Source organism: Prinia subflava, chromosome 7 (genome assembly GCF_021018805.1).
Source record: "Prinia subflava isolate CZ2003 ecotype Zambia chromosome 7, Cam_Psub_1.2, whole genome shotgun sequence".
Taxonomy (NCBI): Eukaryota; Metazoa; Chordata; class Aves; order Passeriformes; family Cisticolidae; genus Prinia; species Prinia subflava.
In genome coordinates, this window is record NC_086253.1 from 23049200 (window position 1) to 23075210 (window position 26011).

General features: G+C 40.9%; 1 protein-coding gene across 6 annotated transcripts in view; it reads right to left on the reverse strand.

Moving 5' to 3' along the window:
* Window positions 1-26011, reverse strand: part of RBM47 (RNA binding motif protein 47) — a 78059-nt gene that overhangs the window by 16288 nt on the left and 35760 nt on the right. For 2 of the 6 annotated variants that reach the window (XM_063401816.1, XM_063401814.1), the window contains exon 1: window positions 5026-5174. The exons of the other annotated variants lie outside the window; for them this stretch is intronic. In XM_063401816.1, the coding sequence (XP_063257886.1) occupies window positions 5026-5138 (113 nt within the window). In that variant the 5' untranslated portion in view covers window positions 5139-5174. Of the gene's footprint in view, window positions 1-5025; window positions 5175-26011 lie in introns of those variants that run through there. 6 annotated transcript variants of the gene reach the window in all.

A 26011-nucleotide genomic window follows, 5' to 3' on the forward strand; every position in this document is an offset into this window, starting at 1 on the left:
GCTGCTCAGGGGTGTGGTTGAGTCATCATCTCCAGAGGTATGTAGAAGACGTGTAGATGTGGCACTCAGGGACATGGTTTAGAGGTGGACTTGGCAGTGTTCAGCTAATGGTTGGACTCAACGATCTCAGAGGTCTTTTCCAACCCAAAGATTCTCTGATTTTATGAAATTCCCACTTCTGCAATGGTGACAATTGGCATTCTAATCTAGAGCCTGTCACCAGAGTTCCGACCCCTGATTTCATGGAAGAGTTTGTATTTAATGCTTAAACTTCAATTTTATTCTGGTCAGTTAGTTATGTTTACTTTGAGGCAAGTTAATGTTCAGGACCTGAAATGCAATTTTCGGGGTGGATTTACTGCAGAGAGGGTCTGTGCATGGGTTTCAGTTGCTTTAATTTATCCTAAGGGGCTAAACATGTTAAAAATCATTGGTTCCATTTAAAACTCACCAAAATCTTTTGACTTTGACTTTTGATTGTATTAGGTTCAAAGAAAAAGAAACAGAAAATAAAGTGTGATATATCTAACAGTACTCACATCTAGCACTACTCCCCTGACATCAGTTATGATACTCTGATGGCTGCAAGAGGGATATATTTAGGATAGGGATGAGCACTACAGAAATCCTGCTTTAAAGTTCTTACAGGGACAGGTTATGTTCTCCAGGCAGCAATCAAAAGAAATGTATTTGGCTTAAAAAATGGTAAAAAACCCTAGAAATCTGTTATTTTGCTTCTTGCTCTTATTTAGGAGGAAAACACCTGAAATTATTGTGTAAATTAACATCCTGGCATTTCCCAGATTAAAACTTGAATGCTAATCAGATAATTCAACAAGGAATTTGTACAGTCAACAATTAGCTACAGCTTCAAACTAGGATTTGAAGGTTAAAGTTTTTATTTTCTCAGTTATCATTAGAAAAATAACAATCACAGATCTGATTCCCTTAACCACACTATACCAGTTCCCTTGGCCTATTAATCTTACTTCACAGCAATTTTATGTACAGTTTTAAAAATGGAGCTAAAATTATGAATCCCATATAAAATAAAGTCACCTTGTGTTGTGCAAATATCCCGCCTATTCTGTTATCAACCCTCTCTGCATCTTTCTGTGGTGTATTTAATCTTGTGTGTGATCCATTTGCATTATCTGTAAGCACTATCCATGCCTAGCAGTGAACATTTCCAGGAGGAAGGTCTCTCAATGACCTGACCTCCTGCTTAAAAACTGCAAAAATTATATTCAATGAGATGTGAGTAAGGATATTTCAAATAATAAAGAAACTTTTCTGAGCATAGCTTAGTTTCCTGCCATGGCTTTTTGATGATCACAAGTCAAAATGTGTTCATGAATATATGATTTTACCATGGCAAGAACGAACCCATACTGATGAAAAAGTTATTGATGTATCACAGCATCCCCAACACGTAGAGCATCTGGGTAACATGACCCTGCTTCTGCAGTGTGAATTCTGCTAATGCAATGTGTGTTTCTTGAGTGTTTATATGCTACTGCAGTGCCAAACCAGCCACCTCAACTTAAACCACTTCTGAAGGAAGTTTGGGTAAGCAAAACCCAGTCTCCTCCCTTATTTTATAATGCACTTTTCTGCAAGTCATTCAGAACTTTGTCCAACTAGTTGTGTAACCCCTGTGTTACCCTGTGTGCCCAAACTCCATCTTTTACCCACTCCAGTTGATTCATAACTCTCACCTATTTTGATAGGACCTGCTACAGGTTGAGGCTGAAGTTATTACCCTGCAGTTGAGGAAAACTGAGAAGATGAGACATGGTTTGTGTAATCACTATTATCAGCTGTCTAAACCAGGAAACAGCACAACCATTCCTTTCTCCTCAGATGCCCATATTTCGATCTAGTCAAATCATTACCATGATCAGACAGGAAAATGTGTCATATATAAATTTCAGCGTAGTCTTTCCTATTCTGGATGAGCTGTACTTGGTGGGAAAGTTTTTGCAGTGTTTCTTTAGGAAAAATGCAATTAGACACCTTTCTCTGCAGAGATGCTGATACAGGTAGGTGTGTCCTTCTCCTTAACTGTCTGCTTAGGCAAGGATTCTGCTTGGAAAGGGAACAGAGTTTCATTCAGGATGGACTAGAAGCTCACAAGCTTTTGCCATAAAAAGGACAGGAGAAGCAATATTCTGCAACTGAAAAACAAAACCGCAACTAGACTCATCTGTTAATCATTACACAGGAAAGATAACACATTCACTTATTTCAATGCTTGTCCTTCTGAAGAAAAATCTTATATATGATCATGGTGATTTAATTCAATCACTGAAAATGTCTCTCAAAGGCTTTCCTGAACTCTGTGGTGCAGGGATATGCATGCATGTGCTTCTTTGTTTTTATAACACAGGACGCTTTATCTGTCTGTCTACATAAATATTACAGTAATATGTTCCACTCTGCAGTGCAACCAATAGTATCTTAAAAAGTTCATAACTTACTGCTGTCTTTTCAGCTTTTCTGATCAAACTTTTTCCTCTAACTCTCCTGGAGATCCCAGAGTCAAGCATAACACATCCTGCCTGTTCATATAAAGTCTACTTGCTTAGTCAAATTTATTACAATAAAGTACCTTCAGAATTTTCAGTTTACCCTAATCCCATGCTCTACTTTATTGCAACATTCTAAGCTTTGTATATACCACGTGAATACTGCAACAACAGGGGGCCCAACCTGCAACCCTGCTTTCAGCAGGAGGCAGAGATTCCAGGGAAAGCTGAAAGTGGCTCAACATGTTCCCTCCCCCTCAGGTCACTGAAATGAAAATCAACATAAAGCAAACCATAGTTGGGATGTGAATGTTCGCTGCTGAAAGTACATTTAACTCAAAGCATTTGGCTTAGTCTGTGGCTGGGGTTTTGTCCTTTTTTTTTTTTTCCTTTGTGCACTGACTTTTGACCCTTTTTATAATATGCACCTTGCACCACTGAAAACCAGTTAGTTATTAATTAAACTCAGGTACCAATGGCTGACTTGTACACATCACCATTTTAACTGCCTGGTGCTGCCTGTGAGCGAGGAGTGGGGGCTGGAAGCCAATCGTCTTTCCTGCGAAATTCTGTCATATCGGCAGAAAGGAGCTGCAAAGGGCAGCAATTTGTACCTGACCTCTGATCTAAGAAGTTTGAACAGACCTTTGAACGTTGGAGGATTGGAGAATTGAGAAACAAGGTCTACAAGTACAAGGAAGAGATTTCTAGCACTCGTTACCTCTGCCCGGTGTTAATATTATAAATTTAAAAAAATGTTTAACCAAGGCAGGAACTCTCTCAGGGGGCAACTCTCCTGTGTTAGGTTAATTCAAGACAATTTAAGTCTACTGAAATTACAGCTCACTTGGAAATACCTATGGTTTTGAAATGAAACTTCTATTCACTCCAGAAAAGGAGTGGGGTTTGAGACAGATATAATTTGAAATTCACCTTTTGTTGACCTTAAGTGAGATTATTTCTTTTTTAATTAGAAGCTGAAGAAAGAAGGCAAGGATCATTTGATTAAATATAATTTCTTCAGCAAAGACGAGATGAAATGCAGAATTGAATGGAAATTATTAAAAAAGAGTCGTAAAATGGTGACTCCTTTGTTAACTTTATGCAACATATTATCTAATCTTGGTTATACAGTGCAAAGCTATATGAGAAACCCATGGAAAAATAATCAAACCAACAAGACTACAACAAGTTCTTGACAGACAGTCATGTGGTCTTGTCTTGACAAACATAAAGGACATGTTTTGAAGTTCTGTTGGATTAACCATGTCAATTTAATTAAAAACCTCTCTCCACTCTTACACATACTGGCAAGGTCTTTGGTGCAACACCATCAGCTAACAGCAACCGCAGACTGCGTTGGGTGTGAAGGCCTTCAGAGACCAGCTGTGATAACACGATTGAAAATTGTGTCCTTTCTGCAACCCAGCCTGCCATGGAGCACTGCAGGGGACAGCAGCAACACCTGCCGTGACACCCCTCAAATGTTCTGAGCACCAGCTGCCATCCATGGCAAGCTTGGACGTGCAAGGGAGAGGGAGTGCTTTGCAGATACATTTAGAATCATGGTTTCAATCCCACCTAGCTCAGCACAGGACACCATTATATACAGCTGCTGCATCTGGTCTACATAAAAATTGACATTTTTGTCATAGGTTTTTATTGAACCTTACTTTCAATCTACAATTTACTTTTTTCAATCTTTCAATTTACTTTTTTCCTGGTTTAAGTTCAAACTTCACTATTGTTATCAGCACTGACCCCAATAAAACAGTAAATTAATAATTAAATAAATAAGGGTGAACAGATTTAATGTCACGTGTCCAATGTCATATACAAGTCTTACACGTTTCACATGCTACTTAAGTGGAATATGAATAGAATAATATCAAAACTGACTTCCTTTAAATGCTGTTAAGTTTTCAGTATGCAGATTGATCTATATAGATTCATTTATATTAATAATACTTGCATATATACTCTGTTACTTAAACCTTCCTAGCCACCTTCAATCTACAAGGCCCGAATTCTGCACCAAAAGCTGATAATCCAGCTCTAAAGTTCAATTTTTTATGTCAATCTCTTGAAAAAGCAAAATAAAATACGAGGCGGCACAGACAATGGCAGAGACGGACTGATTGAAAAGATAATGTCAAGCAGTTGCAATTGACTTTTACTTCACTAATTTAAGATAGCAGAAAAGATATCTCTGAAACATGATTTTGTTTTCTTCTGTCCAAAATACCAGTGGTTTAGTGTTCATTGTTCTGACATTCGCTTTGGTATTTGCTATGCAAATTCTTTTAGATATTCACACGTTGATCTCGGAGCTTAATTTTACAAGCAGTTGCTTAATTCTCAAACAGCCCCTTAGGACCCTCTAAAGGAAGGCAAACCCCTGAGCCCATACCTTGATGATGACATACTTTTGGTCTCAACTCCCTGATAAATGAAAACCAGATAAAAAGCCCTACAGAACAAACAAGATTTCCCTTACCTCGCCGCTCCTGCGATCGAAGTGCAACAGGTTAAGGGGACTCGCGCCTTTGCCCGAGCAACCTTTCTTCCTAATGGCAAGAGCTGTGCAACCTGGTTATAGAGTTTATGCATCTCTTTATTGGCCAGCGAGCGTTAGCCATTTAAATTCCTTGGGAGTCATTTGTTAAGGGCTCTTAGGCTGAGGCTAAGTGGGTGGGACGGGAGGGAGAGGGGATGTTAGTGCTGCCAGACGCAGAGAGCTCTCCAAAGCGGTTTGAAGATTAATAGAAAACTATCTGCAGCGAAGGGATCTTTGGAAGGAGGGCTGGGTCCCACCTTCAGGGAAGCGTAGGAAAGAGAAACCGTAACATTTTCGCAGGTAAAAAGAATTTGAAGAGAAAGATTTCATTCAAAATTCAAAACTTGGAAAAAAAGGAGTGAAACATGTACAAACAACACCTTCCTAGCACAAGGCGTTGTGCAAATAGCTTGGGTTACTCACAACAGATAAGATAAGAAAAGGGCATATTTTGCTTGACTGCATGAAGCTTTTTCAGTGAATTTTTTTTCTTTATGTGTGTCTGGCAAAATTATTTCAGGCTGCGCTGAATCAATTTACCTTCAGCTGTAGGAAAAACAAAGGGTCTGTGGCTCCTGGAGTGAGGAGTGGATTTAGTGATCACGTCGGCGGTGGGACGGTAGGAATAACTCAGCCTGTGCCGTGTACCCGACATGCACTGTGTCAGCAGTAAACACGGAAACTCTAGTGTGTTTGCTCAAAAGGAAAAAAAGCACCTGGTGCAGAAGTAAAAGCGCAGGGTGGTAAAACATGATTCATGACAGTAGAAATGGTCTGTACATAACAACGGGGCATTAGGCCCTGGGAGCACTTAGGCAAAGCAAACAACACACCTTCTCAAGCAGCCAAGAGGAGGAACCGCTCCGAAACACTCTGTGGATGATAGATTTGCCCGGTTGGCAAGCAGCGTGCACAACCAGGGGGCAGGAGAAGAGGGAGCAGGGCATACCTTGGGAGATGGCTAATTTCTGGGAAAGGAGACAGCCTGAAGAAGGCGAAAAGCAAACAGCATATTGCAGTAGCAAAACAACTACAGTTTCCAGTCCTTTCCCAGGTGTTTTTTACTGGCATAACCGTTCCTTTCTTCTTTCTCTACTTTTTTACCTTTTTTTCCCTACCCCAAAAAGAAAGCTTTGTCCAAACCTCCATCCAAACAGCACACAATCAACAACCTCAGGGCATCCACGTGTGCAAGGATAAGTGTCTTAACCTCTCAGTGACAAACCACAAATACAAGTATATTCTGCAGAGGAAGCACTGCCACTTTGTTTGAGAAGGTCCTACATAATAATTTATTCTTGTCCTCTAGTCCTTTAGTCTGGGCATGTAAAACTTAAGAAACAACCTTACATTGCCAAGTCAGAGGCTAGTCAATAGGGAAGAGGATTAGAGGAGTCAGTGGGTGTAGAGATAAGCACTCTAATCTTAGAAGGCTCTAAGTTAGAGAGAAAAATATGGAGAATGGGAAAGACTGGCAAAAGATGCATCTTTGTGGTGGTTTCTGAAAGCAAACAGGAAGGAGAGCTGTTCTACTTACACTGCAAACCACTGGGTGATTGCAATAGCTCTGTTCTGGATTTTTATACTTGTTTATCCACTGTACTGGGGCTGTGGTGTGTTAGGCACTGTACAAACACACCTGGAGCCTGGATCCTGGTCCCAGAGAACTGGCAGCCCAAGTCTACTTGCAAGTCTTTCATCTTCAGAATTCATCCCTGCAAATGTTAACCCATTAGCTACAAGAGCTGCAGAGAAGCAGGAACTGCCCTCCAGGCAGGGAAGCTGCAGCATAAAAATTTAAATGGTTAACCTAAGACTATGGAAAAAATCAGTATCAAAACTGGGGATAAAATCTAGGAGATTCTGCCAAGATAAGATCCATGCCTCAATCCCACTGATATCTATAAGAAAATGAATATAAAAAACCAGCAGTTACGAATTTGCAAAACTCCATCAAATTAACTGATTTTTAAAATTCAGTATCTTTCTCTTAATTCATATTTTTCTGTTGGAAAACAAACCGAACTTATAGCTAAAAGTATTGTAAAGTGAATCCTATCAGCTACAATTGTGTGAACTTGACTACCCAGAGAAGACTATTCTGGTGTAAGTGAAAAAGCACTGATGCTAGTGAGCTGAGGGGCTCATTTTCAGACGGCTGTTCAAATGCTGTGTCAATTAGGATTATGAGGGAGGCCTCCCAAAGTCTTGGCTTTCATTTAATATATTCACTCTTAGCTGCATACTGCTGTTAGTTTCCAAGTTATTTTCCCATTATTGTTTAAAGCAAGGATCATCAACAGATCATCTGTTGCAGGGTATTCTGAGGTGTTACCATTCCCAGGGGCAGAATTTAAAAATATGTTAATTTTTCCTGCAGGCTGTGCTTTTATAAGGAACTTCAGAAGTTTGGACAGAATTCTGCAGTGTGTCTCCCAGCTTTCCCTGACATTAGATTCTTGGTTTCTTCGACTTCAAACCCACTGTGCTCATAATGATTGCATGACTATATACCTCTTCATGATGGCAAGTAAGGAAGAGAGGAAAAGTGTTAAGAGCAGAGCTGTGTAAGCAGCAGGGAAGACGGATGGTATATGTACCACACGTTCCTCTCTTCATACAGCATCCATTGCTCTGGTAATGGGTGTAAAAATATAAGCACTTCTTTCCTAATGTACAGCTGACTACAATGAATAAAACCAATCCACTGTTACAATAACAACATATATTTACTTGTTTTGTCATTTTAATTATTGACAGTGAAGCAGGGGCTAAATCCTATGACATGTGAAAGAGAACAGTCCAGACCAGTCCATGCCCAAGTTTCCCTTAAACCTTCCACTGCCTTTTAATCTTTCCTGTAATGGGAATGCAGGTGAAAGATTTTTCCTAAGTAATTATTCTCCTGAATACAGTGATAGAAAAGGCTGGAAATTAGAAGAAAAAAAGTGATATTCATGGGAATATGGTAATGCCTGTGAATGGGGACCTTCTCCCTGATGCAGAAGAGACTTCCAAGGAGTTGGTGTGCTTTTCCTCAGCTGTCTCTCTCTTCTAAGAGTAGACACACCAAGTGGCCTTTGCAGATGGAGTGCACTGGGCTCCTCAGTGTGATGATAAGCACTAATGAAGCATTGGATCTGTCTTCTGGGATTTTTAGAAATGCTCAAACCCAAATGCTTTGGGAGAGCCATAGGCTGACCACAGGCTCATCATTTTATTGGTGAGATGTCTTTGTCCAGATAAGAGTGAGTATTTTTGATGATTGTGGTAGTAAATAAGTTTTCAGGACCTATTTCATGATGGAAACTTTGCATTATGTGACAGACATGTGAGCGAGTGAAATGAGAAGGCAGAGTAAGAAGTGAGCTATGGTTGGCCTTTATGGTTTTATTTGGTCTTCAAAAACAACTGAGAGACTGAAGTAGAATGAGAAGGGAATGTGCCAAGTAAAATATATCACTGAAAGGACACATGAACCTAAGAGTGACCAGCAAGGTCTCTAGTCTCAATCTCAGAAAGTCTTGATCAGTATATTCACACATAAACCCAGTATCAGTCACAATACAGACACAAAAATTGGGATCTCATAATGTAACAGCTTTTTTTCCCTTTCTATAACTTCCTTCTCATTTTAACAAGGCTACTCTGTATTTGGTGGAACAGGTTCCCAAATGTTTATAGAACAATTTTACTGCCTATTTGAATGTTTAAAGGGACAACACCACTTTATTTAAATTAATAACATGTTATTTTACACCCATTCTCATACAATATGAGTTAATACAGCAGATTTTGTAATTTCCTGACTTTCCTAAGCTATTGCAGACCAAAACATGGGGAGATCCTTCAGAGAACATGAAGTCTGTAACAGATACAGCTTTCCAAGTTCTCTCACAGCCAAGTTTCTTCTACGCATAACCTGTGTCAATGTTTTGACCTTTACCTTGCCACATCACAGAGAATTGCCTTTATAAAGATGGACTCCCCATCTGCTCTGCCAGCCAGCCCTGCATTAATCCCACCAAGGAGATGATAAAGTCACAGAGCTGAAGGTGGAATACCAACTGGGGGAAATCTGGGGCTTTCCAGTTTTGTTTTTTAATCTTAGGCTTCTCTGGTTCATGGGCAGTGGGATTTGCTCTGAGAACCTTTACGGTCACTAGGCACAGGATTTGTTCTATTTTTAGCAAAAATCTATTTTATTGTCATTCTGCAATGGAAGTCAGCACAGAGGATCACTGTAACAGGCTCAGTTTCCTCATGCAGAATTTTGTGCTTTAATTTAAACTTGAAAGCAGGCTTTAGGTTCCAAAATGTAAGAAGACAGACAATAAACCCATGGAGTGCCATAGATTTTAATTAGCACACAAAACACAGCACAGAAGGAAAAAAAATTAGCACAGAAGGAAACCAGCAAAACACAAAGTTGGGTTTTTGAATATAGCCATTACATTTCTGTGGCATGCTTGCTTTCCATTAAAATAAATACAGGGTAGGTTCTGGATAGACATATCTACAAGGGAGGTTAATATGACAATTGCCTTTCAGTCCTAGGGTAAATCAAACACTCCACAGGGAAAAGGTTTTGCCCTCTGTAGCCCGATGTGGCTGCTCCAGACCGCTCGTTCCACCACAGCTTCACCAACACGTTAAACTGGTGCTGTCTACACAGGTCCCACTCCATCCTCCCTGCAGCCTCTGCTGCCACAAGTGTTTGTGCTGCTGCACCATGCCCCCACCCACACCACCTGAGCACCTGTGCTGGCAGAGGGGTAAAAGAGGGTGGGACCTGTCCCCTGTCAGCATTGCTGGCTTAAAGCGTTTGTCGGGTCACCAGCATTGAGCAAATTCATGGGAAAACCGGGGAAGGGTTTCTTTTAAAACCTGCTGAATCTAGTTTCACAGCACAGCTCCTCCTCTGAAGAGGCCAATGAGATTATACAGTGGGGTAAAGCCTTTCTGTAACACCAAGGAGCTCACGGAATCATCCAGGGAGACCAGAGGGTAGAATAGCAAATTGCAATTCTTTACAAGTCTGTATGCAGTTGGTGAATTTTATCACTGTAGCTATTGAGGGACTGAAGATCATGGAGGAATCAAGGAGGGAGGGGCAGCACAGTAGTGTGAGCTCAATAGGTCCCCAAAAGGTACCCAATGGCCACCTCCTGTGGCTAGCAGGGATATCCAACCAGCACAGGCCAACCATGTACCAACCAATTTTGATAATTAAAAGGTTACTGGCAAACAACGTTCTTGCTTGTTCCTTCCAGGGCCTTTTTGCAAAGAAAACCATAGGGGTTTGTGATACATGTTCACAAGAAGGAGAATGAAGACCTCCAAAGCCTCCTGTATATTTACAAGTGGCTTTCAGAATCAGGGTATGAAAATGAGTGTGGTTAGCACACACAGTCTCTTCCAATAATTGTTCCGCTTTTTTACAGTTCACAGTAGAATATAAGTATATTAAGGGAAAAAGTCTTCCTGCAGCCAACAGACATCATCTTTGGTCAAGTCATAAGCCTTTCTATTTTCATTCTTAATGTCTTTTTGAAAATTAAACAATAAGCATCACATGGAAATTGTGTGTAAAAATAGGTTATCCAATAAAGAAACTGACAGAGATTCCTTTAGGAAGGCAAATTTATTTTTCTGCCTCCCAGTAACTTGAAGGAAAATTTTAGACTAGAGGAATCTAAATGATCTGCTGGGGAATTTACTATATCCATTAACTCCAGCATATTTTATATTATATTTTATTACATGTTCACAACTTCCATTTGTCAGAAAACTGATTTACTACCAGGATTAGAAAAAGCAGCTTTTGATGATGTCAGCAGAGTCTGCAGTGGCCTGCACAGCAAAGGCATCATTACCAGAGCAGTCTGTGTTGAGCAGACTGACCTTTATACCAGCCCATGCTTATTGGAACACCTGTGGTGGGACTCCACAAGGAGAGAGTTTGCTGTCACTGAGTCACTCATCAGTGGTGGGTGCTGCCATGAGTCAGGAGGGGGGTCTCATCTCTTGGCCCATTGCATGGCAGATTTTGTCCGTGTGGTTCAGCACAGGTTTACCCATGCTGTCACGTGTCCTTGCCTTACCTAACCTCAGCCCAGCACTCTGGCTCCCTCTCTGCCAGCGTCTGCATCCTCTCTGCTCCTCTCCACTGCTGACCTTCCCTATGGGCAGGCAGGACAGGGGCTGCAAACCTGCCTCCAGCTGAGCTTTCCTCTCAGCAGCCAACATTGCACCAGCAACACTCTGCAGGCATGCTGTTCCTGAGCCACCCTTGTGGGGTGAGTTGAGCTGTGTTGCCAGTCTAACATGTGCTTCTGCAGTGTAGGAAACAGGCTGGATTTGCCTGTTATTCCACCAAACCTTATCTACAGCACAGGCAAGTCCTAGAGCTACATCCATAGCAAGCCACTTGCACGGCACACAAACAGAAGTGTAACAAAAGTGACTCTTGATAGAAATTTTGCAACCTTGTGGTAAAACAAGTGCCCAGCTTAACCAAACATGCTCAAATAGTAAAAGGGCACTTTCACCTCTGCAGCTGCATCTGGGCAAGGGCCCACAGTTGGTGTGGGACTCTCAGGCATCATCCCCCTGACTGCCAGAGCTGTCCGGGTCATCCTGTGGGGTACAGCCAGTCTAACTAACCTTGAAAGTGCTCAAAGGCTGTGTTAATGGACAGCTCTCAATAATCACAGTGAGGTGACTTTTTTACAGAACTTCCCTTCTGCTATAAAATGCTTCTTTCTCAAGGAAAAATCTAAGAGTGTTGATGACATAACTTACCTCAATAGATATTTGACAAGATAAACCAGGCAAAGTGTCTGTGATGTCAAGGACCATAACAGCTGAAATATTTAGGAATGAAAAGAATGGTCTGAATGACTGTAATTATTAAATCCACTAGCCAAATTGCTCTTTCCCTTTCTTGGTAAAGAAAATATCACTGCAATGAGCCAGGATCTGCCACTCTTGAGCCATTGACAACACCTAGGCAGGAGATATGTCTCATTCAGGAAGAACCTAAGCCCCACGTTTCTCATGTCTAAGAGAAGGTTTGTATTTTCAAGAGGACATTTCCAAACTGGCAGTAACTAAATCCTTAAGTTCAGACTTGGAAGCTACATTAAATGGTCCTGAGACAGGGAGATACTTTGGCTAAAGGAGGGGCTGGAGCCACAAAATGAGTTCTTCTGAGCAGTACCTGCACTCTCAGCTCTGCTGTGTTTCTCTCTCAGGTTTCTTCTCTTCTGCAGGGTGGATGTAGACACTTGGACTGCCAAAGCTAGGCCCTGTGGTTGAGGCCCCCTTGTTTTGGGGGAGTAAGAAGACTTCATCTAAAAGGTTGTCTGCTGTGCTGTCTTTGGGTTCAGAGAAAACACCCCAAACTGTTTTATTTGTTAGAAGAGATATAACCCATGTGATCAACTGTTCTCAGCTGTGGGGCAGAAACAATGATCACCATGAACCTGAGATGTAAAATGTTTGCAAGGATGCATCTGCAATTAAACAGGAAATTGCAGCTTGTCAGAGTGTGAAATGAGTGCCAAATGGCAGAAAGTATGCAGAGATACTCCCTTTCTTTGGAAAAAATTAAAAATCTTCTCAGGAATTTTAAAAGGTCAGTAACTTGGACCTTCCTAAAAATAAGTAAGTAAACTCACTCCTAAAGGAAGCACATTTAATTGGTGGGAATATGTATAAGTTACATCTTCAAAGTAAGCATTTTATTAAATATCCAGAGAAAGAGCTGCAAGAGTCTCTACACAAGCTAAAATGGTTCAAATGTGACCTTTGTAGGGCTCTGTGCTGTCTTCAGAGAACTAAAGGAGGTAGGCAGAGAACTATGCATGAGGACATTGTCCTTCCTGCTACCTCACTGGTGAGCATTCCAAAAGATTAGCATAGAATGTCTGAATAAGAATATGTAATATATTGCTATATTGCTATCTAGCACATAGTTTAATGTGGCAACCACCAGATTGACATCTGTCCAAATACTTAGATTTTCAAGTCACATCTGAGGTCTGAATTTTCTGTCTGTAGAAGAAAGTATTGGTTCTCTTTATATTTAGAGGCATATGTGAAGAGGTAGTTGAAATTCTGCCAGTGTATAAGTTTATTTGAATGAAGCACTCTTGGTGCCACATCATCATGCATGACGAACTATATCACATCAGGGTTTTGATTTGACTTCTCATATGTTTCATGGTATAAAACTGGTGGTATGTACAAGAGAGCACATTCCAGAAAATGCAGATAAAGCTATCAGGTGGTAAGGTTTGCCTTGTTTTAATCTCTGGCCTTTGAAATGTGAAGCAAAGTTATTTTCTGAAGATGTGCCACAAGATCGATGAAGAGTAGCAATATTATCCTGAGGCTTTAAACTGCTTTTCTTTGGAAACTCTCAATTCTTTTGAGAACAACTATTGCTAGAAATGAAATCTAAGTGGATTAAAATTGCCTTGATGATGCCAACAAAGGAAAAGTAATTTCTGCATGCAGTTACTGAGGTATATAATTTCAGAGAGGAAAAAATGTAATATTTTGTCTTTGTGATTTACTCCACAAAAAAACATTTTATACACTTGAAAAAGTTACTTTTGGTCTGTTATTAATCACCTTAGAAGATGAAACACAACACTAAAGGAGCACCTGGGGAGCACAGCTCTACATGGGTTGCTGTACATGCTGTGGCACAGGACACCGGCGACCTGGAAGAACAGCAGCCTCCACAATGACTGCCTGCTTCTAACAGGGATTCTCTCAGTCATGCTCAGTGCATCGTCAGCTTCCCGAAAGGATCAACTTCCCTATCTAAAATGTGCGACAGTCTCTTGCATTTAGCGGCTAAGAAGACAGATTTCTGAAACACGACTTTCCATAACCACCTCCTCAACTAACACTGCGTTTTAGGGCATCTACTTTTTCCCAAGAGACTGAAACACCTCTCTCACTGTCCAGGCTCCCCTTGACGCAGCCTGAACCCCCTCTAAACACCATAGGAAATATAACCACGGCTGCAGTGTTGCCATGGGGTTTGGTTACTAACCTGCTGGTCGCTCCTCAGCTGGCTGGCAGGAGGAGGTTTGTCACGCACCCGGCGTCCACTGCCTCGAGACCTCAGCCAGGGACTCTGGAGGTCACAGAGAGGCAGCAGGACAGACCTCCTGCTTTCAGATGCTCTTTTACTGAAACTATCAACGAAACCTAAATCATTACAACCCCTAACGATGACTGGGGCTGATTAAAGGGCACTTTACAAAAGGTTCCTCCCTGGGTACACTGTGACCGTGTTTCGCCAGGAGCAGTCACTTCTCCCCTACTGCAGCTGGCCAAAGGTCAGCATGTCAAAGCGAGCAAAGTCCAGCACTAGTTCATGGTTAAAAGGCTAAAGCCACTCTGGCTTATGGCAGGTGCTCCAGCAGCAAAGCTGCTGTGACACTGAAAGCACACATGTAGAAACTACTGTAAAATTTGGAGAAGAAGAGAGTACATTTTGGCACAGAAGACAAACGTCTGCTGCTGTAACTGAGCAAACAGGCAATAATAGACTCATTGTCTTTGCCTGAGTTAATTTCCCTGTTTGCACATCCAAACACTTGCATGCTCTTCCTTTTTGCTGAATGTGTTTTGTTCCCATCCGGTTTCCTAAAAATGGTCCCACACCCTGCCCCTGTAGGGCCTACAAACTCATGACAGGTCTGCCAGTCCTTCATCTCCACATTCCCACTTGGGGATCTCTGCACCAGCTGCAGCCAAACCTCTCATGGGTGGAGAGCGGTCTCAGAGAGTTCGTGCAGCCTTGAGAAAACCAGGACCAACTCTGAGATTACATTTATATGAAGCTGAGGGAGAAGCAGCCAGAGGTGAGCTTTTCCCCAATGCTGTTTGGGGAAGCAGTGTCCAGCAGGGCTGTACACCATGCAGGTGATGGCACCCGTGGCCCTCAGCAGCCACACAGCCTGCAGGACAAGGTGCAGGGAGGAGCAGGGGAGAAGGACAAATGTTGGGAGGATGGGAGTTACTGGGAACCTGGACTAAAGCTGGAATTGCTCAGCATTCCTACAGTGGTACTGTAGAAAAGCAGACTTAATAAATTGTGTTAGTCATAGATCAGCCTGCTATAATGATTTTAATTCCTCCAGTCCTTGTCTGTGAAATTAACACTGAGATAAGTAGGAACTAAGCATGTTCAAGAGCCTTTGAAGACTGTATGGGTGCCTAGATACTGGGCTTGGGAGGTCTGACTTTAATTACTCATATCTTAAAGCAACAACATATAAAAAAACAGTTCTGTCTTTCAAACACAAACTTCAATCACTATATTGCCCAGGTCACATTGACTTTACAAAAAAAAAAAAAAAAAAAGAAAGTACACGGTTACATTCTAACCCTGGTTAAAAATCAATTTTCTGAGACTATGCTGCACTTTATTTCATTAAGCATATAACATTTTTATATTAACCTAGACTTAAAGAAACATATTCTGGAAGAGCTGACCTCTATAATGAAACAAGGAAGAAACATTGAGGACAGGTAGAAATCTGAAGAGTAGAGGATATCTTCTGATAAGGGTGTATAAAGGAACAATCCCACTGCTTGTCTGCCTGCTGGTTTGGAAACCCATGACAGCTAATGTACTGCATGCTACTGTGCCTTTATTTCAGCAAAGCAAAAACACAGTTTATTTATTATCCCATTATAGGGCTTTGTTTCTGATGTCCTTACACTCAAAAGCAGCAAAAGCACCAAAACAACATACTGTTTAATATCAAACAATACTCTTGTTTCTCATCAGAACAGGGAAGTAAATTCTTCCTCAGCTGCACAGCCAGAATGAATATAATTATATGTTTAGACTGGGATTATCAAAGAAAATAAAGAACAATGTGAAAGCAGGGCAAATTCATGATAGCAGCAAAACCTGCTAGGAGTTTGTCTAAGTGCCTGTCAAGCTGGGAGCACACTGTTTTATAAAACTCAGTGTCAGTTCTTAGCTCAGCAAAAGGAACCAACGCCTGGAAATGTGGTATAGAGAAAAGGAATGTGTTGCATTTCAGCGCAGAGTGGCACACGGGCCCCAACCTTTGTAGCTGAGATAGAGGTCTCTGCTGGGATCTCAGAACTCAGATAGATTCTCTGCCCTGCTTTGCAGCAGATTTTTCTCTTGGCTTGGCCCATAAATGACATTCTGGACATGAAAGTTCAATTGAAACTGAGTTCTTAAAAGCGCATTTTTGGTTCTAATCATGTATGCTCGGCACCAAAACTGTTTTGCTTTAAAAAAAATCTCAACAGGCCATAATATAAGCATATCACCTGGACTTAGCTCTCATCTCTTGAGGAGGAGCTGCAGAAACTCCCTTCTGAACAAGGATCACTTTTCCTTGTAGGAGGAGACTCCTGGTGGAGGAAGGACTGGCCCACTGCCTGTGCTGCACCTCCATTTGATCTGTGAGACAGCAGGGGATGTGTCCTGTCCATTCCCAGCCAATGAAACCCTCTGCTTTCTTTTGGGTGGTCTTTTAGAGAGAATCAGCCAATTCTTCTTGACCAAAGTCCAAATGCGTCTCCAGGGACAGACAAAATGGATCAGCTAGTGCCAGGAATGGTTGCCTGGGCTGATGCAGCAGAATCTTCTAAGAGGATTGTTGCACTCCCAGGTGACCCTGTGTGACCCTATGCTCTGGTCAAATGCACACCTTCAGCTTCATGATACCCCTCTGCTATACTTCAGGGGCTGACAGCAAAAAAAAAAAAAAAAAAAAAAAAAAAAAAAAAAAAAAAAGAAAAGCAAATGAGAAATAATAATTATGCTTCAGAACTAGGAGGGTCATCACAGGTCCCAGAGAACACATGGGACACCTGTTATATGGATTAGCCAGCCTGCTCCAGAGAGGTTAGCAGGCCACCTCCAGCTTCTGATACAAATAATAAATTGATATTAATTTAAATTAATAAACTGTCTGCCATCCACTTTTATTTTCCTTAAGCAACACAGCATAGTTAGTAAATATAAGTGAAAACTGCTGGTTACAAAAGTTAATCTAAACAAAAACTATGTCTAGTAGGCAAAATAAATTTGGAAGTCTGAGGTGCAAGCTGCACATGCTTGGTATCATACTTCCAAATGACTCTGTGATTCTAGTGAAACCTGCCAGGAAAAACTTAACCTGGGGCCAGGTGAGGCAAAATTTATTTTTCTTCTGGTTTGTCAGAAGTGGAGTAGTTGTATGAAATGTGGGACTATAAATAAAAGGTTATTTCATTTATAAATGTGCAGAAATTTGCATCTAGCATTGGACCACTCTGAGGATGCTGCAAACGTCCCTATGTCTGTGCCCCTCTCACAGGCATTTGCAGTGCAAGTGGTTAAAAAAACTCCTACACAAATGGAAACAGCACCTTCCCCTGGGAAGAGACAGGCAAGCAGAGGAGAGAGAGGCACGTCATGGCACAGCATTCTGCTGCTGAGAGCCTTAAATCACCAAACAGGAATGAAATACTGTGCCATTACACCCAACTTGCACAGAAAGCATCCCACTGCTAGCAGGTGAATGGTAAAATCATATTTCACAACCAGATTTCAGCAAGGGCAGTCATGCTTTGAAGATGAGAGGCTGAGCAAAAGAAACAGGCTATTTTCAAAAGTCAAGCCCAAAGCTTGGAGAAAACCTTTTAAAAGGTAGCTGCCAGCACTGCTGTGTTTATGGGTCTATTCAACCAGTGAGTAGCTGGCTCATCGAACTTGAGTGCAAGCAATGATTCAACATCATGACCCAGGCAAGAAACTGGAACACTCCAGAAACAATTTTGGCAAGGGTCCATTTAATGAGTCAGGGTGTCCTGTTATCTGATGGCATGTTTTTACATGGGGGGAGCTATTTTAATTGATGTATAATAATCTGAGAAGCTCCAAAGGGTTGAACACTTCCCCCTTTCAGTACCTGCCCAGTCAGCATCCATCATGGTTGTGCACTGTGTCCTCCTCAGCAAGGCAAAACTGCTCTCTCTCCACTGGATCTATCTGGTCTTGGGCCAGGGTATGGAGTCACCTGGCACATGCCCTCTGGACAGCTGGGACTGTGACTGGGGCTGCAGCTCTCCTGGGAATTTTCCTTGCTTTTATGGCTGGGGAAGGGGTCCCATCTTCCTGGCATTTGTGTCTGTTCTTTTTCACATGAGCAGCCAGAGGAATAAATGAGAAATAGAGCGTGTTCAGGAATCAGAAATAAATCCTATTTGAAAGCTGAAGAGATGATCCAGATGGATACACTTGTACTGGTGATGATTTTCATAAAAAACCACCTTCTAGCCTCTTTACTCAATCCCACAATAATTTTTCAAAAAAACGCAGCAAACCCCAAATATTTGACCCTATTGATCTCTTAATGATCAATAGGGAGGCTTATAGACACTATGAATTAACTATATGACTAAAAACTGCCAATCCCAGATATTTTTATAAGCAAACAGGAAAATCTATTCCATGTAAGAAAACCACCAATGCAACATGCTAATCTGAGGTCTCAAAAAGCTGCCCTCACAGGTAAAAATAACATTTGTAAAGTTGCTTAACTAAAAAAATAGCATTATTTTGCTTTTTTGATCAGGTGAACGTTAGATCTGGAATGGTCAGTTGCTGAGCTATGTGCAATCGCTTTTCTGTCAGGAATTGCCAGCACCTCTAATTCCAAAACTCCATCTGCAGATATAGGAGTATTGAATATTAACTGCCTTCCAGAGTCAAGGTGATCAGAGGGATTAAAGAGGAGGAGCAGAGGGACTTGCTTGCACATCTCTTTGTCAGGTCCTTGCAAATGTCCCTTTCACACAAACTCGCAGATCTTGCTTGCTAACAGCCTAAAGGACGCAAACCACAGAGGTTTCCACTGCCTGCTGTCTTGACACAGAAGCTAATCAACAAGACAGAATAACCCTTTTTAAAATTGCTTGCAGTTTCCTCACAGAAACACAATATTAACTTTAAGTAATTTACATAATTATAACTCTAGAGATTAAACAAAACAGCAAAATCCCTGGAACTGGATTGGACAAGCATTTAAAAAAAAAAAAAAAAAAAAAAAAAGAGAGAGAGAGAGAGAGAGAGAACACAGATCCTATCTCCCATAGCCTGGCATGTTAGCATAACTCTATTCCAAAAATTTACTTCCTATGAGCACCTGTAAAATCTGACTTCTTGGGAAAAAACTTCCTCCCCCACCCCCCCACACCTTTGTTGTTTTTTTTTTTTAATGTGCCTTTATGGTATATTCAAGAACAAAACAATCAGGCCTCAAAGTTCAGCACCATTATAAAATTAAGTGCCAGTTAATAACTTGCCAAGGAGAGCAATCATGGACTCTGGACACAAAGTCTAGTGAGGTCGCTGGAGTGCCCTACATACCCGGGGCTAGTGGAGATCTGCACCACGAAGTTCTGTTATTTAGTGCAACCACAGAGTCCCTCCACTTCATCAGTAGGAGTTTAAGATGGCTGCTCATCACCATAAGGAAAGAGAGGGAAGAATTCATGAGAGGAGGAGTTTACCAGTTTTGCTGTTGTTCATCAGAAATTCTAAAATTTGACTAAGAATGATTATAATGCGTCTTTTGAGATAATTCCTTCTTGATCTGTTTTTAACTGAGTTCTTTAGTTTTCCACAAAGCAAAGCTCTAATTAGATTCCTGATGCAGCAAAATATCTAAGCAAGTGAAAACAGTTTAAATCTCACCACATTAACAAAATTACACTGTGTGTAAAACTACACGTGGTGTTGGGGGTGGACCCTCCCTGCATCTCCCAAAATGTAGCCAGAGGTCTCAACAAACTTCCTGTCAGGGTGGTTAATGAACAGAAGAGTTTTCACTGTCTTTTCACACTGCCCTAAAGACACTCCCAAGTAATTCAACAATTCCTTTATTGAAACTTCCTTGTTTAAATGCAAATGAAGAGCAGAGCTGAGCCTACAGTGTTGAATGAACATAAATTGAAATGCCTTAACCGGATTTAATTTCCATGCCTTCCCTCCTTTCTTCTGTCAGGAAGATGTGTCATCATGAAGTTTAAAAGAAATCTCTCTGTTTCTATTTACAGAGGGCTGCTAACCTTTCCATTTGCCATTTTTAAGACCAATTGAAAAGAAGCACATTCTTCATTAAAACATATCCTTTATACCTGTGACTACAGAAAGCAGTCACTTTGAAAAATGCTCAGTTGCAGACACGCACATCATTCCAGTTAGTGAAAATCATAACATTTGTATCCAACATCAACACTAACTTCCCATTTACATCAAAATATTCTGCAGCACACCACAGAGTACTACTAGACTGAAAAATGTAGCATATAGAACAGTAGCATATTCAACAGCTGTGCATGACTCTAGCTTTAATGTTGGCTGTCTGTAATTATGGTGGAAGTACAGAATCACAGGGGTGGTTTTCACTCTGGCTGATCAGAAAGCAATGTTTTTCAGCCTGACTGGAGCAACTACACAAAATGGATCAGGAGGGCCTTTGTTGACTTTAGTTCAGGATGAGACCCCATCAGGGCTTTGAGGAAGAGGACTGTAGCCTGTTGAGCCTGTCAAAATAGAGTTCCACTGGATGTACTGACCATTCCCCTTATCTCCGGATTGTGAAAAGAAGGAGCCTGTTGCCTATTGTCAAGAAGACAAGCTTGTTTAGGCCCTTTATATTGCTTCTCAGCACTCAAGTCCTGGATTTCCAGCCAAATGACATCTTTCTGTGATACATCCCTGAAACAGGCAGATCTTCTGAAGTCCAGGCAGCTGGTCATTAGCCCATCTTACTGCTCCCCCACTCCCTTCTCCCACCACTCTCCCTGTTTGTTTCTGTGACACTGCTCCCTTCTATAGAATTTTTCTCAATGTTGTCCTGATACACCAGGTGTGCAGAGCCCTTTTCCTGCCTTTCAGCCTTCTCTCAACCAAGGGCAGCAGGGTTCCCCCATGCCCACCACCATATCAAGTCATCTCCACAGAGATCTCTGGGATCAGTGGTGCTCATTTGGGTAGCTGTACTCCCAGTCTTGCCTATGACACTGGTTTTGCAGGCACTGTCGTAGGATAATGACATCATTATATTTAATATTTTCACATCAATTTCAAACAGTGTCCCCTCTGTTGAGAGATTCCCACCTGACTGCTGATGCTAAGCTTTGCGCCTCTATACCGATTGACAAGAAGTTTTAACAAAACTGTTGTGCAGATGAAAATATAGGAATATATGTAATGGGGTCCATAGGCACATCCTACACATTTTTTTGGTAATACAGCCAGTTTTTCCCTGGAAATCCATTCAGATCTATCCTTGATGTTATGTCCATAGAATGACCCAGGCAGGCATTGCCCTTCCAGATTTATTCATAAGCACAGCCCCTTCAGTATGTAGGATGTAATTGCAATGTAGGTCCCCAGGCAAAAGTTAGCAGGTATAAACCTGCCACCAGATAGAGGAGGGCTTGCAGAATCAAGATTTTATCTGTTATTCCCATTGATTAACATCAATGGACCAAGTAATCCTGTTAAATTCATCTGGAAGATGCCTATTCACAGATTTTCTATTGTCAAGTCCTTAGTTTCAGGTTTATAAAGCTATCTGCCCACAAAGCTAACTGCAGGTGTGGTTTGATCATCTCTGGGAACCATTCAAGGAAGAGCTTCATGATAGAGTGGCCACGACTTGGAGAAACATTAACAAAAGTGCCATAAACCAGGGTGGCAAAAGCTGTTTCTGTGCATTACAGAATGTTTACATAGCAATATTCCTTTTAAAGCACCCCAAATTTTTAGGTGAAAGTATTCTGTTCAGTAAAGCTTAGCATAATCCCAGCTAACAGTTTGTTTAAGGGCTGTTGTGGGGGCTGCTTCCAGTTGCAGTAAGAGAGACTTCTCAGAGGAAAGAACATAAGAGCAAGATGTACAATTTTTCTGGACATCATTAGAAACTACACTGCTGCTATAGTACCACAGCATTTTGTCTGATAATATCTTTGCAGGAGGTAGGAAGAACTGGAATAATGACTGTTTTCTGCAGTTCTTCAAAAGGGATGAGAAGTTGGTAGAGGCTGACTCTTCACTCAAAAACCAAAAAAGATTTGGTTTGAACAATGCATTTTCATTTTTAATCCAAATGCTCATTAGATGCAAGAGATACAATCTGATGACCACTCAAACTTATTTCTTGCAAAACGCAAAGGTTCAATGGCACTATGGCACTTTTGCTCAGTGCCTTTTTGCTTTTCAGTCTTATACCCTGGGAGCTGCAAGGAAGAACACTGGTAAATCTGTTACGTCAGAACACCATGGTATGAGAAGTAAGCCTTTGTTTAGTTCCACCATTAAAAAACATCTATGCACAATTATTTGTTATTACTTCTTCTTCTGCCTCCTAAATGTGCAAGCAAATTGTGTTTGATATTGGGAGTTGTTTAATGCTGGAATTAAAGGGAAACCTTGTGACCCAGCACTAGGGAGGGGAAGGCAGAACTGCCATTCATCTGGACAGAAATGTTTAATCAACAACTATGTACTGCACTCTGATCTGTGCAACATCTAATTTCTGCGGAAATAAAAGTTCTGAAAGTTATTACAGGAAGCATAAATTGCATAAAGAAATATTAACAGTGACAGTACACATTGTAAAGAAGGAAAAACTAAATCAAGATCTAAGCACTTGTTTCTCTTCGGCATCATTGGGAACCACATATACATGCATGCAGCACAAAATAATTTTTGTAACTAAAATAATTAAAGTTACCTCATTTTATGGAAATTATATTTCGCATTCAGCTGCAATTCATAGGTTAACTAGGTATTATTTTAAGAAAATTGAAAACCTGGGGTTTCAATGCATCGCTAGTACTTCTGCTCAGCTAGAAATGTGCAAAGGTGTGTTTGCTTGATTCTAATCACTGTCTTTTAATGTTTGCATTTTATTTGATAATTTCATTCACTGCAACAGAAAGAGCAAAGTCAGCTTATTGTCTCAAAAATATGCTTCCTCAATTTGCTCTGAAAAAGGTCAATAGCTTTCCTTAGAAAACTCATACTGCTAAAAAAGAAAGTGTCCCCCAGTAAGATTTACACTTCTGCCTTAAGAAATAAACTACGGAAATGCCAGTGTTTTAAATTGCTTCCAAAGTGACACAAAGAGTTTTTCTGGTCGTGTGGGTGGTGTACAAGTAGACTTCTACAGAAAAGATTGTCCAATATTTAGAAAGAAAAGCCAGTAGCTTTTCTTCATAGAAGGAATGAGCTCTTGCTCCTCTGCCTCAAGCCCAAAGCATTTGCAATGGCTGTAATCAGCTGTCATGTGGCTGTCAGGGGGGAAAATAGTAACTAGAAATTCTCATTTGGGGTAGGCTCTTAAACAAAGAGGTCCAGCACAACAAGACACGTTACCCATCTGATCCAGGTTATTTGTTGTCAACATCTTTGTGATGGGCAATCTCACCAGTGGTGTGATAGGTTCTACACAAACAAGTACAGTGAGCAAATGTAAGCCACTGGAACAAGCGCTCAAGTGCAGGAGGTCACTGACAACAGGGTCTGGATGCTCCTCTTGGCACCCTCGCAGTGACAGCCCTGTCACACACACAGAGAACAGGGACTGAGGCTATTCCAGCTTCCAAAAGGGCACTGCTCACCTTGTGGGGCCCTGGCAAGCACGGGCAAGCTGGGAAATCCTGACACTTTCCGGGGAGGAGACAGCGGAGTTTTGCAATGCCCATTCTGCAATCCTGGTTGCTTGAGGGTTTTTGTTTGGCAGGGTTTCTTTTCTTGCCATTCGAATATTTGGCCCTTACACTGAGAGCATCACTCCCAAAGTATCCGAAGAGATCATTCCCATTTAATGTACCCATTAAACATGGTAATTCCTGATTCAAATATAAATTGGAAATTTAAAATGGCATCACTATGCGAACTTTGTGGGATCCAGGACATTTTACTTCATATAGGTTTAGCATTAATGCCTGTATCACAGCAACTGCTTTTCAGGGTGAAGAGAGACTTGCTTTTAACTAGCAACTCTATAACTAGTCCAGTCTATACACTAGTCTCAGTCTTTTTTGCCTTGTATATCCAGAAAAAAATTTTGCAGACCAGATTGTCCTCGTGATCGCTGCACAGCCCTGTTCCTTTCAGTCTATGTACACGGTTTAACCAACCGAAACTTGGTAAACAGCTGTGCTGAAAACCGAGCACAGGGGATGAAATTGGTTTGCTTCATTTTAGCATACAATGATATGTTGTTATTTACTGAAACAATTTTAATTGTTCATTATTTATAGATTGTTATGGCTCCCTTTTCCTGAAAGCTGTCTCAAACAGGACTTAAAGACTGAACAGATTTTGTCAACAGCTTTATTCCTTCCATTTAAGCCAAGTAATCTCCCTTATAGTCACCAGCTAGAACCCTATCTTTGCATGAAAACAGACAAGATAATTTTGTTATCACTGTCTTTTGGTTTAGATACTTATTTTTTAAAATTCAGTCTCTGTGAACTCTCAGATAAGGTTTTACTGCTGGGGTTTTTTTGTTTGTTTTGGTTTTGTTTTGTTTTGTTACTGCAAAAGAAACTTCTACATCAGTCCAATTTACTGTCAGATACTGGAATATACAATTTACTATCATATATTGTTCCTGGGAGGAGAAGGTAAGAATCCCACAACACTGTGACACAGATGAAAATGACAGGTTTTAATCATAGTCATGCTTTATGTCTACAAATTCACCAACAGACTGAAACTATGATGCAGCCTTTACTAAAATTTTTATTGAATCATATTTCAATCGTTTAAAGCAGCCATTTGTGGGAATCCAGTTACTTTGTTTTCCAGCAACCTTTCCGTGCACTTTGCTCTAGGAGTTTTAATACTGCTAAGAGTTGGAGCAACACTTAGAGTACTTTTCGTAAAGTAAATGTGTTACCACACTTCACTACAACTTAACACCACAGACCGTGTACTGAGCATAAATATCATGTTGCCTGCAAGCGCAGTTTGCAAACACATCAAGAAAATCTCTGTCACATCAGGGAGGATTTAAACACGAAGCAAGCACAGACACCGATATAGGGCCAGACACCGATAAACTGGAAGCAACAGGTCCTTTTAAAAAAAATCTCTTGCATTTTTTAGCATGCAGAACATACTGATTGATGATAAATCATGAATACAGACAACATGTCATTCACTTCACACTGAGCCCTCTTCAGGATTATTTGACAGTTGCCTGGGGTGTAAAATGTAATTTTCAAGGAGTCACGACAGGTACTTTTATAAAGATTAGCAAAGCACACATGGAGGATGGTTTCTGCATGAATGAGTCAGTTTCCACTGGCTGGCAGAAACTTTCAGTCACTGAGCAAAATTGAAACAATTATTTGAATCTGTTCTTCACCTCTCTGAGTGGCATATGTATACTAGGAACTTAAATCCTGGTATTTTTTCTGTGTCTGCTGTCCATGTTCCATGTTCCAAGGAACATGGAAACAGTCTTGAAAAAATTAGTCACTTTGTCTATTTTTGCAAAGCTCAGTCAAAAATCAGCACGTATTTTTCAGCATGAGTCACTATCCACATCCCTGTTGCAATAATTGGATTACACATTTTCATTAAAATCTCTGACTCTTGTTCCTGCTCTTGAGTTAGAAGATGAGCAGAAGCCAGGTTTGAGCTTTATTAGAAGACAAAGAAGTTTTTAAATGCAACTATTCACTGATTTTGTTTATTTGAAGACACAACAAAATCCAAACAACTAGCTAATCAAGCGTGAGTTAATCAACCCGTGCTCTGGATGACACCATTCAGCCAACTACAGTTGATTAAAAGCAAACTGCAAAATAACAAGGCTAACACCTCTTTCTACTCCCAGGG